Source organism: Rhincodon typus, chromosome 26, assembly GCF_021869965.1.
Source record: "Rhincodon typus isolate 14 chromosome 26, sRhiTyp1.1, whole genome shotgun sequence".
Taxonomy (NCBI): domain Eukaryota; kingdom Metazoa; phylum Chordata; class Chondrichthyes; order Orectolobiformes; family Rhincodontidae; genus Rhincodon; species Rhincodon typus.
This window is the reverse complement of record NC_063357.1, coordinates 14139569-14153093: the sequence shown is the minus strand read 5'-3', so window position 1 is coordinate 14153093 and position 13525 is coordinate 14139569. Positions and strand designations below refer to the sequence as shown.

Genomic DNA, 13525 nt, shown 5'->3' with positions numbered 1-13525 from the left:
AGAGCTAAAATTTTTGAACATTGATTGGCATGGCAAACCCACCCATCATTCTGGACTTGTCTCTGTCGTGACAGGACAAAACTTGCTTCCAGTCAAAATCAACTCCCTTCACAGCACTGAGCACTGCTCTCAATCACACCACAAAACTTCAAAGCTTACAGCTTCACGCAGAAGTTAATGCCTCACAAACAGGCACATCCACCAGCACCGCAACTCCGATGACAAATGAGCCAGTGGGTTAAACACCATTAATAACTACAGGCTGATAGCTCCCACAAGCTAAATAAGAATTTCAATCAAAAGCACACTGCTAAATAAGCTTTAAAACAATTGTGATGGCAAACGTCTGTTAGTCAGATAGCAGTATATTTACAGTAGCAAATATTGTAAAAAGTTTAACCTACACCAACACTTCTGAGCAGACTCTTCAGTTAGAATTTTGCTTTTATTACATTTAAGAGGCCCTGGTTTGAATGTTTAATCAGCAGATTAAATTCATACACCGTCTGCAGTGTGTTAAATTGCTACAGGACAGTGCATCAATTGTGGTGATACAAGGAAACATATTCAGCATTCATTCTGGGAGGCAAAAAAAAAAGGAACTTAAAGAGTGAAGCCAAATTTAGCATTTTAAAGGCCAAAATTTCCACCAACCAAACACTTTCCTTTTCCCAAAAATCATAATGTCAGAGTGTATCCAATTAGGCTGTATTTGCCCCAAAGTCAGGCCACATTTTTTCTTAACTGCTAAGGGGATAGACTACTGCTCGACTGAAAGTGGTTCAACCATGTTAAACACGACCCCATTTCTCACCCACTAACAACGATCCACAACAGGACAGCCACCTTGTCTGATCTCGAACCCTGTGCACAAACAGAAAGCTGATTGAAAAGGCCAATCCAATACCTGATGGTGTGACAGAGCTCAGTGTCCAGCAATATTAATATCAGCCACCTGGTCTTGCCTACCTTTAATTTTCTTCCCCTGGTGCTTGAACCCAGTTCGATGAAGGCGACCTTCCACAGGATGTGAAGTTTAAATAAAACTATACATTGGTGTTTCTCCAGGTTATTCAGTAAGCTCCTCTGTTTAACTCCTGCTCGATGTAAAAGTCAAGTAAAACAACACGTGTTTGTTTGTACCCTCCCAATTTCCATTGGTCTAGAATTGGTGCCTGTACATGCAAAAGCCTGAGCCCTAACTTGAATTCCTTCTCTAAACCATTAGTCCTTTGTGTCAATTCTTTCCCTTTAAGACACACCTTAAGACCTGCCTCTTTGACAATCTTTTGGTTGCTATCCCTAATATTACAAATAGCTCAGTGTCACATTTTGTTTAATAATAAAAAAGTGTCTTCAGATGGTTTGTATGAAAAGGTGCTACACAAATTATTGTTGCTGATTAGAAGGCTTAAATGTAAATACATATGATGGCAGGTAAATCGCTAAGATTTTTAAAAAATTGTTGGCAAAATCTATAAATGCCAATTAAAAGGAGTATCACACTTCAATGATCTCAGGAAGCACAGGGGCCAGCTGACTGGAGACAAACCTCCTGCAAGAACAAGCTTGTCCTTCAGTAACTTTTAGATTGATAGAAACTGAACTAAACCGAAACCTTGCATCAAACAGCAACACTAATGCAAATCCTCTGTTCATGTTTTGGCTCATTTCCAAATCTGATGCTTTCAGTATTTTGCTTTCACCAGCACGGTATCGCTTCACAGACTGAACCGCACACCTATACCTGCCCAGAGATAGTAGGAACAACTGTTTTTACTCAGACTTTTGCAATATTTTTTTTAAAACATGTCTAGTCTATAAAGGATATAAAGTGTGTCATTCACACTTACCAAAACAATTAACAGTTTCTATATGGAGTTATCAATTGTGTTTAATTGTACGTGCTCAAGTGAAACTCCAAACAGAAACAAATGTTTCATGCTAAATACATGCATGACTAAGATTGGCCCCAATACTAATCCTAGCCAAATGGGCTGAAATAGAACATAAAATGGTAAGCCTACTGAACACCATTGCATGTACCCCGGTTAAAACACATTGCCCAGCCAAGGCACTACAACTCAGTAGAATTTCTATCTGAGATAGCAGGAACTGCAGATGCTGGAGAATCTGAGATAACAAGGTGTAGACCTGGATGAACACAGCAGGCCAAGCCGCATCAGAGGAGCAGGAAGGCAGATGTTTCGGGCCTAGACCCTTGTTCTGAAGGAGGGTCTAGGCCCGAAACGTCTGCCTTTCTGCTCCTCTGATGCAGCTTGGCCTGCTGTGTTCATCCAGCTCTACACCTTGTTATCTCAGATTTTCTATCTGGGCTTGTTCACAGAATATTACAACTGATGGAAACGGTTGGAACTGACATTGCATCACAAAGCCAATTTTACAATGTTTTCACACTTTACAGACAATTATATTTGATACAGGTTACATTTTTTAGGGTTAGATTTGCAAGATGCAAAACACTGGATAAAGTCAGATCAGCAATGACCACAAAAAGGAGTGAACAAAACAAAACTCTCACCATGCCTCTCTATTAAGCCTGAATTTCTCAATGCATTCTGGGCATTATCTCCCTGCCCCTATTAACTCTTACACAGCACCTCCTTCCTCACAACTCCAACTGCACCAGACTCATGAAGGTTGATAATTAGATTAAAGATCTCTTGTATCTGCAGTAATCATCAAAAATCGGAGTCTACATTTGGTAGCATATTACTCCTGATAATGACCAGGTAAGCCCATCTTCACTATGACTCAATAAATCAGTAACTTCATATATACATTTACACTCAAGAGTCTTTAAGAAGAAGTGATACCTAATAATTACTCTCCTCACCGCATTCAGCACCAAGAGAAATATTGTCATGAGGCATATCTAATGAATTGGTATCAATGCATTTCAGGAAAAAGCTCATTGAAACCAATGTTTCAGCGATAATGATCTATGATAATCCTAGTTATCATTTCAAATTGCTCTCACCAGCATCCACAGCAACTGTACTCTCATGTTACACAGCTCAAAATACTCTCTCCAGATACTAATCAAGTTTTTCAAGGACCAGATCTATAATTATCTTGCTGGGTGTTTATCACAGACAAGCAGACACTAAAGTTTCACACATACCAGCTAAATTTTACTAAAATGCTAGTGATCCAATTAGTCATGGCATTGGGAGAATTTGTCTCACTAAAGCAAAGCTACTTTTGTGCACAGCCAATATCCAGGGCAGCGATACCAGCTCCCAAAGCCAGGGACTTGCACTGCCAGCTGCAGCCTTGCAGTGATTTGCCAAGAAGATTTACTTAAACGATGGGTCTTCCAAGCTGCTCACTCTTCTAAAATAAAGCAATTATACCAGTGGATGCAGGCAGCTATTGGAGGATGCCTGGGTCACAGCTCAATATAAAATTAGATGCATAAAAACTTTTGGAGATGTCCCAGTGAGAACTCAGCACTTAACACAAATGGAGTGTGCCTGGTGTATTGCTGAATATGTAATAATTTGGCCTTTCACTGCAAGTACATTTTCACCACAACATGCTGAATGCACAAGGGCTATATTTTGATAGAAATCCTCAGGCTTTCCGAACAAAATGATTTACCATTTGCCCAAAGATCGAAAGGCAGATCTACCGATCAAAGCCTTAAAGTCACATTCAGTGTCGCCTTCAGAAGTCATAGCTAAAGATCCAAAAAAATGTCATTTTCTGAAGAAGGGTCTAGGCCTGAAACGTCAGCCTTCCTGCTCCTCTGATGCTGCTTGGCCTGCTGTGTTCATCCAGCTCTACACCTTGTTATCTCATATACCCATATCCAATTTATAAAACTTTGCACCAGCGCAGCAGGACTTCAATTAAAAAGCAACCGATAAACCATCTGCAAGTGTCCAATTAACTTCATGTCAGTACTGCAAATATCACCTCATTTTAGCTGGCTATGTACCAGCAAGACCATCAATTAAGTCTGTGCATTTACAAATAGGGTCAGAATATGTTTCTTCTTAAATTGAATTTGAACTGATCGCTGACCTGCTGTAAATCATTGGGAGGTGATGGGTAATCAGCCTAGAACCGTCATTAGTAGCAGGTCAATATTTTTTCACATACCATCGACCATTCTGGTTAAAAAAAATGTATAAATTTAAATTGATTAGTTGCAGAGATAAGCGGGTGTGCACATCAACTGTGGAAAGCTTTTAATCCTTGGAGAGTACAGACAAACAGCTGCTTGTAGCTGCAGGCATCTTCTGCTAAAGCAATGGCTTGTAACTTGACATTTACAGGTCAAAGCTCGAACAGAGATATTCAGACTAAAAAGTGCCTATACTTAGTCCGTCAGCTTGTAATAAATAAACATAAATGCATCATCATTTATAAGATGCCACTGGGCTCCAAAATCAAAACTTATTTCATGCTTCACTTTATCCAAGCTATTTATTAATTACTGCCTTAGGAGCCAGACTGACAGTGGTTGCACAGATTCCAATGTAACGAAATGCTAGACAAGAGAAGAATGGCTGATTCCAGTCAAATTGCACCGAAGTCGCTTGCTCCAATTTCCTACACTTCTTTGACTGAATATTGGCTCCACTCCCATTCCACATTGCTTTTGTCTGATAAGGAGATGGGACATGAACTCGGTTGTCACCACCTCTCCTTCCCCTTGCTCACCCCCATGTTATCCCTACTATAAATGCAATGAATGAATGAATGAATGAATGATGTCCTTTAATAATCCACCTGGTCTCTAAACTGTGGCATTCACTCTTTCCCATGTAGTGACCCTTTACATATTTTGACATGCCCAAGCTACCAGAGTGCCCCTATTTTTCAGAGCCTGTATTGGCAATTAATTTGAAAGCTTCATTATATAAAGAAAGCAAGTCCTCTAAAGAAAATCCTCATTATTAGTCCAGGCATTCCACTTTTTTTTAGAAAAAAGCTATTGTTTAGACATATATTTTTCATGTAAACAGCACTGAATTTAAAGGCGATTTCTGTGACAAATAATATTTTGAAGAGAAACAAGACATTATTTACAGTACAGAATCAGACCATTCAAACCGACAGGTCAGACCAGACAGTCATAAAAAAGTTCATTCTGATCACGTCTCCACAGATACCGACAGACCTGCTGAGTTTCTCCAGTGCTTTTCTGCCTTTTCTTTACTTATTTATTTCAGATCTCCAGCATCTGCAAAATGTTCTCAGTTTAGGTCTATACCTCCAGAGTGCTCTGAAGATAGGGCAGTTATAAACAAAAACAAACTTACATTTATTTGGCACTCCCTACGAATACTGGACATTTCAATTTGAAGTGTTGCAGCTGTTGTGATATAGGGAAATTCAGCGAGACAAAATTGGAAACAACTGCACTTCTGCATAATGAATGGTATTTGAAATTGTGTGAAATGAAGGGCTTTGAAACCTACCATTTTGGGAACACAATTTAATTCCTTCTTCATTAAAAAAGAAAAACATCTCTTCCGATTTTAGAGCAACCAAAGTGAAACCCTCTATCGTCTCCATCCCATTCACAAGTTGTTGCAATTCACCAGAAATGACAGCTGGATTTTGACATCTATTTAACTAGGCACAGTGAGAGAAACAGGCAAGAGTTAATGGTTGAGAGCGTTTAAGCTGTATTTTTAAAACTGTCGATAACTATTCAACGGCATGCTGCAGGAAGCAAAAGAAAGTCATTGTTCAGAGGATTAATTTGTTCCAAGCACTTCACTTCTCTGGCTGTCGAGATTGACGGCCCATTTCTGTTGCTTTTATGTACAGAACATAATTTACATCAAAGCCAGCTACTTCAGGAGACAGCTCTGCATTTGCTGTTCATACATTTCTGATAAAAACCAAGGGCAAGGATTATCAACAGAAGAAACTTCATCCACTAAATTTGAAAAAAAAAATGTAGCAGCTTTTTTTTCTAAAGCAAGCTAGTTGCCAAATTAATTCTTCCCCCCCCACCCCACACACACACACTTTTATTCACAAATAAAATCAACAGAAAAGGGACCTCTGAATCAAATCATAAGAATACTTCTATTTTAATGATCATCGAGATTTCAGCTTGGAAAGCACACCAGTAAACCATGAAACTAGCAGAAATCTACTCCAGCCAAAGCTAACAACTGATTTTCCTATCAGACATTAAGTATTGCTATTCAGAAATACACAGGCAGGCTCAGAGGGAGAAGAGACGAGGGGGAAGAGACACCCAGGGGCTGGCAGCGTGGGGGGGGGGGGAGCAGACACCTAAAGCGATAGAGGGGTGGGGCACAGCCTCCCAGAAGGGTTGGGGGGAATAAAGAGGACAGGCATCCAGGGAGGGAAGGGATGGAGGAGAAGGGGAGAAGACAGGCACCCAAAAAAAAAGACAACCAAACAGCCGAAGGTGGAGAAAGAGAGAGAAGAGACAGAGACAGACACCCAGAGAGACAGAGACACGCAGGCAATTGCACAGCTTTGATCCACAAAGCTGTACACTGTACATAATTGATGAAAGCCAGCAACGGTTATAAATGGGCACACACACACACGCTAACAGAACGTGTGCAGTGTTTTTTTTCTCTCTCAGAAACCTGGACCAGGCGTCAATCTCTGATGTGAAGAAGATATGACGGGGAGATGTGTCAAAGGATTCAGGCGCCAGTAGCGAATCTGGACGGAGTTTCGCCCCGGGGCGATTTATGAAGAATTCGCCAGCGTTCGGAACAGTTAAAAAGGAAATGGGCAGTTTCGGTGACAGGTTTTCTTTAATTAAAAGGGATAGTAATCGCCCTCAATTATTTTTCCAGTGATTGGCAATGATGCTAAGACCTGGTTTGACAGTGGGGGAATACAAGAGGAAAATGTCTAACGACAGGCTCAAGTTGAACAATAGGAATTGTGCATTATTAGTAATAAGGGGCACAGTCAGATTCACTCGAGAACAAAACCCAGTCGCAATCTAAGATTTTTTTGAAGCTCTGTACTCCAAGTAAAATGAAGACTGTACAACTTTGAGATGCCTTTCCCTTCGAAGAGGAATCTTTTATTTGGACCCAAGTTTCCGTGCAAACTGCAGATTACCATGAATCGTTTTTGCACAGTTCCCGGGCCAAGCGCAGGGTCAGGTCCTGTAGGAGCTGCAAGGATATGTACCGTTTGCAGGAAGGTGGTTAAACAGTACAGTGCAGTGTTCCTGCAGACAGGCCCGGAGAGACTGGGATAGTCCCTCTTCACATTCCCAGCACCGGGCCCCACTCACACTCTTAAACGGGAAAGCTCAGCCATCTCCAACCTCAAATATTATCGTCGTTTCTTTTTACAAAAAAAAGTCAAAAGTTTGGTGGGGGGGGCGGAAATCAAATCAAATGTTAATGATACAGACAAAATCTTGTTAATTCAACCTCCGCTGTTATCTGTGGACCCCATCTTTACAGATTCCATTTCAGAGACAAATCGAGGGAGTTAAGGGGCGGTGGGACTGAATATTTCTGCGCTGCGTCTCGATCCTATGAGCTGCTGAAGGATCTACAGTTTCTGACAGCAAGCATCGGTGGGATTGTAAACGGAGAGCGCACTTGAAAATCGAACTCTGGATTTAACCAGACCTCAGGACGAAAAATCCCAAAACCATCAGGACTGAACTTTCTGTCTGGTAATTAGTGTCTGTATTCCGGAATAACTACCACTGAAAAGACCCATCCTCTCTCTCTTCTATTAGGTATTTACCTGCAATTGTGCGCTTTAATGTACATGTCTTTATCTTCGTATAGACTGTACAGTATATATCCTGATCTCTACATACACGCACCCTCCTCTCTACAGTGCATGGATATTAAAGCTGTATATCTCTACATAACTTTGTTATGTATACACAGATCCCTCTATAAATATAAATCATTTTACATACCTGAATTGAATTGAATTAGCTTTATTGTCACCTTAGATATTAGGTACAAACACAAGGAACTGAACCTACGACAAACAGATTAAGACGAGGATTGTGAAGTCTTGTTGTTGACTGCCCAGTTTTCAGGAGTTCCCCCGAGTTTTTGGATTTACCTGAGAAATTCCTGGAGGCAGGTGTCACAGAAGCGATGGCCACAGGTCGAGACTTGCACGGGTTCCCGCATCGGCTTGTTGCATAGGGGACACTGAAAGCGCCGCTTGGGCTTCTCCAGAAACTTGTAATCGTAGCCCGGCATGATGGCTTTAAAGAGACGAAACGGCGTGAAAAAGTGCGCCGACCGCTAGTTAGCATTCACTGAAAACAGAAACAAATTCCCCCCTCTCTCACTCTCTCTCTCACACACACACACACACACAATCGTCAGGCTGGGGTTACTGCATCCGGCTGGGAGACTGTAACTGAGCTCCAGACTAACCAGCAGCGCCTAAGCTTTGCCCCTCCGCCTGGCTGCGTCTGAATGAAGGAGGCTCGCTGCTGTGTTGATGTTTGGAGATGATTTTCCCGGAGAAGGTTCACGTGTTAGAGGGGAGGAGATTTAGCAGCACCACTGCTGCCTCTGGGTCCTAGTGACTTCAGTCAACAAATCAGCCGGCTTTAGGTCCTCTACAGACTTTCCGGCTGAATTAATTCATTATTATTTTATATTATTATAAATTCATTATTTATGAATTAAAGTCACTTCCGTGACCGCCTGAAAACTGATTTATATATTCAAACACCACGGTAGGTTATAATACTTCTGCATATAAAAATGAGAGTGGAATTGTATAATCAGGATTTTAACGTGAGGAAGTATGAAGGATATACATCTTTAAAAAAAAATCACACCAACGCACTCCTCCCCAAGTTTCACAGCCTCAGCTGCTCTTCAGACATCCACACAATAGTGAGATCTGTACACATGATAGATTTACCTGTTGGGGAGCAGTGTTGGGAGGTGGTGTGAGGATTAGAATTATATATCTGTACAATCGTCCCTCTCTTGTCTACAGTCAGCTAGGGGACAGCAAGGGGCTTTGTTTGGAATGGGCACAAAACAGTCTCTTTCTTGTCCGGGAATATCCTGCCACATTAAAAGCGAGAGAAAACGGCAGCTGTGGCCCGAACATTCACCCTGCTCAGTCAGAAACAGACGCTGACTAACGATGGTTAAAAGATTCTTTCTAACAAGCCATTCCTTTGTGAGCCGTGCTGAGCACCAACTGGTTGTCCCGCGTCTCTTTATATTGTTTTAAGGACACAGAGCTACTGTCTCTTAACCGGATGTATCTACCCAGTCCTTTACGTTGGTAAGCAGGAGAGAGATTCCAGATCCAGTTGTAACAACCACTGGGGGTGTAGTCCGCTGTGTGTGTGTTTTTTTTGGTTACAAATTCCTTCTCATCCTCTTGGGGAAAGCGATGTAATTTGCTAACTTTTATTGCTCCAACTCAGCACTTTAAACCACAAAGCTCCCACAGCATAAATATTGCAGTCTAACGAGGAGCCAGCTCTCTCTCTCTATCTCTATCTTTATCTTCCTTTTGAGGGCAGTGAGGGAGCCAGGAACTCAGATTTCCGATTACAGCCTAGTCCGTCAGTGAAAATAATTCAAACCAAAACCTCGACATTTAATGTACCGAGAGGAAAACACAAGCGTTTCACATTGTCAAACAGTCTTCTCTTTAAATATGAAAAGGCCGAGGACAGTTGAACAAGGCTGAAACTTGTTATGTAAACCTGGAGCACTGACTGATAGGGTGGGACTGTTCACCAGCCATTCAGTGGACTGGGCGTGGCTGAGATTAGGTTTCATCAGATGATACACTCGGGATGTTGTGACTGTTGCTACAGTTACCCAATCACATTTTCGAAAACTATACCAACTAGACAACGGTTTGCATGGCAGCTTTATCAGCGAAGTACAAACACCTCCACAGATGCTGCCTGGCCTTCTGACAATTTCCAGCATTTTCCGCTTTAGTTTTAGATCTCCTGCATTTTCCTCTTGTTATTTATACGCCGTTTCTTTCTGTTACTGTTGTGGACTCGTCAGGGAACCTAGTATTGTGCTGCTCATTGTATAGTTGTGATGTTTCTTCCTCTGTCTGTCTAACCTGTCCAAAACGGCTCGTGTTTGCTTCCCTTGAGCAATGGCCTTGATTTGTAAATTCCTGAGGACGATTCATGGGCAATTGGAGCTGCTTGTAAGTTACAGCATTATTCTCTGAATTATGATCAATATATAATAGATTCATTTCCTACTACAGTCCTTAAATTACAGACTGTGCATTGGCTTTGATGAATCACAGAACAGAACAACACAAAACGAGGCCATTTGGCCCATCAGGTCTGTGTTGCTTTTTTTTTTAAACAAAAACAGTGACCCCATTCCCCTATTCTTTCTCCCAACTCCATGATTGCTACTTGAAGAAGAAACTATGAAAAATACCAGAGTTGGAGGTGACAAATGCAGGAATAAGGCGAAGGATCACATCTACAATCATGAACTTGATGTGGTCGCTTTGTCACTTGTTGCTGAGTCAGAAGGTCCTGGTCTCATGACTTTGGGTCTCTTCCTCTAAATGGAATATTATATGAAATACTGAGGGAGTACCAAGTAATCCAAAGTGTCTCCTCTTGACAACAGTAACGCAGAGAAGGCCTTGTCTGCTGTTTCAGGTAGACATGTCCATCAGTTCTTCATTTGTCCCATTTCACCCTGTTTGCCTTTTAATATCATTCTTTTTCCCACTGAAAAGAGAAATAAGAATTGCTAGAGTATTTTCTCTAGCAGACAGCAGGACAAATGCCAAGTCTCAAACAATCAGCACAATTTAAAATACAGGAGAAAAGGACGGTGCTGACTGGTTGACAAGTAGACTCTAATTGGCTGAGATATTGCCATGGAGAAAGTCCCAGGGTACCAAAGGTTCCATGAAGATGCTCCTGAAGGTATGCCTACCACACAAGTGAGCAACAAAGTGTATGCATTTCAGTGTGGGTGCCATACCAGGTACATATGCTACATGTCTCAACATTAACATATTAAGCAGCATATTCCTCCAGCTGTTGTAAATTGTCACAGCACAGATCATACTCAACCAACCTGCACTTGCAAGTTCCAATACTATTAGATGTGATTTCATGATTAGACAATAGTTGCTGAACAATCCTGAAGACTATCCATAACAAAATCAGTCAAACTCAAAAATTGGGCTTACACTTGCTAGAAGTAACATACCTTATATGTACGGCATGTGCTCTATCAACAAAAAAAGGAATATTTTCAATCTCTTTTGCCTTTTCTGAGTTAACCAGCAGCCTTTCGTTTTATTTGCAGCCAGACCTGCTGAGCTTTTCCACTAACTTTGTTTTTGTTCCTGATTTACAGCATCTACAGTTCTTTCTGTTTTTATTTAGCCTTTCATTTTATGTTGCTTACTCCAAGGCAATAGCTCAGCTAATTAGTGTCAAGGTGCCAACTAAGAAGTACATCATTTCATCCAATATTATATTTGATGTGATTATTTGAAATTTGACACTTGTACTTTTCCTGATGGGGGCAAGGCAAAAGGCTTTAGCAACATGTCTTTGTTTAAATCAAAATTCAAGTGCTGTACTTGCAAGCAACTCATTATTTTGTTACTCAATCACTTCTGCCACTCCCAGTCTAATCAGAGACCATTTCTGTTCTCCTCCCCACTCGACAATTCCCCTTACTGCCTCAGTACTTCTTTTGTGACCAGAAGTCATCAACCTGAAATGTTTACTATTTTTCTCTTCTCAGATGCTGCCTGACCTGAGCACTTCTAACATTTTGTTTTCATTTCAGGTTCTACAGTATCTTAAGTACGTTGCAAAGCAGTGTCACTGTTGCAATGTTGGGAATGCAGCAGTCAGTATCTGAGCAACAAGAGATTCCACAAACAACAAAACGTTAATGACTAGATAATCTACTTTAGCAAATACTGACCTGGGCATCAGGAACAACATCAGTGCACCTCTGAAATATTGCCTTTTTCACATCAGAGGGAACAACTGTTTTAAAAACTCACCTGAAAGGTAGCACCTCTGAAAATGCAGCATTAAACTATTAGCCTAGATTAGCTACCAGAATGGGACTTAAACTCAAGGATTTAATGTAGACGAGGGTGCTACCAACTCAGTCACAGCTAGCTAACATATTTACACACTGTGGTTTGAGAGTCTTACTGTATACAAGGTGGCTGTCCTGTTTCCCTATGCATTTTCAGTGAATGTACATTAGAAGTAATTAATCGTCTGTGAAATCCAAAAGATATACAAGGCTATTTATAAATCATAGATCCTTTCTAGATTACAGGCAGTGATCAACTCGCTGTGTACTTAAATCCTTTATTTATAGGATTGGCTTTTTAATCACAAGATTAATGAGTACCACTATTAACCCAGTACGCTTCTGCTCCAGCTGTACAAGTTATCTCAAGTCCTGTAATGCTGGTCAAAAATTGTCTCAACACATTTCCGAGTTATGTCAACAACACAGACTGCCTGAACATTTTTACATCAAAGGGATGTCAAATTGATCTTAATTCTTTCAAATCACTTTATGTTTAAAGTGGTCCTAATAATAAGACTTGCATTCCAAGATGTGACAGTGATTGTTTAAATAGGTAGGTAAATATGGGGCCCATGAGGTCTTCCTAATGTTTAAAAGGAAATTTGGTGTCTGGTAAACAAACTACAGACACTCTGATACAGACTTCTTCAAATTCTTGAGGCCTAGGTCAGAAAACTGGACTAGTAATAGTAGCTCTCCAAGTTAATTTAGTAGTTGTGAGCCAAACCCCAGAACTTATTTTTCAGACTAATGTACCTTTTTCCAATTTTGCTGTTTCTTAATCCTTGGTGCTGAAATTGCTGAATTCAATTCCTCCCACTTCCTACAGAAATCAATTCCTCCCACTTCCTACAGACAAAGGGGGTGGCCATGGGTACCCGCATGGGCCCAAGCTATGCCTGCCTCTTTGTAGGTTACATGGAACAATCCCTCTTCTGTACCTACACTGGCCCTAAACCCCACCTCTTCCTCCGTTACATTGATGACTGTATCGGCGCCGCCTCGTGCTCCCACGAGGAGCTCGAACAGTTCATCCACTTCACCAACACCTTAACTTAAGTTCACCTGGACCATCTCTAATACCTCTCTCTCCTTCCTGGACCTCTCTGTCTCCATCTCCGGCAACCACCTAGAAACTGATATCCATTTCAAGCCCACCGACTCCCACAGCTACCTAGAATACACCTCCTCCCACCCACCTTCCTGCAAAAATGCCATCCCCTATTCCCAATTTCTTCGCCTCTGCCGCATCTACTCCCAGGATGAGGTATTCCACTCCCGTACATCTCAGATGTCCTCGTTTTTCAAGTACCACAACTTCCCCCACTCAGTGGTCGAGAACGCCCTCGACCGTGTCTCCCGCATTTCCCGCAACTCATCCCTCACACCCCCTCCCCGCAATAACAACCAAAACAGAATCCCCCTTGTCCTCACGTACCACCCCACCAACCTCCAGA

The 13525-nt window shown here is 41.4% G+C and overlaps 1 protein-coding gene across 3 annotated transcripts in view; it reads right to left on the bottom strand.

Moving 5' to 3' along the window:
• Positions 1–9285, bottom strand: part of LOC109930293 (TNF receptor-associated factor 4) — a 91219-nt gene extending 81934 nt beyond the window's left edge. The window contains exons 1-2 of one of the 3 annotated variants that reach the window (XM_048612816.1): positions 8902–9285; positions 8080–8227 (exon numbers count right to left, since the gene is read on the bottom strand). In XM_048612816.1, the coding sequence (XP_048468773.1) occupies positions 8080–8222 (143 nt within the window). In that variant the 5' untranslated portion in view covers positions 8223–8227; positions 8902–9285. The other 2 variants (XM_048612815.1, XM_020529796.2) reach the window with 2 other exon arrangements.
• Positions 9286–13525: the final 4240 nt, after the last annotated feature.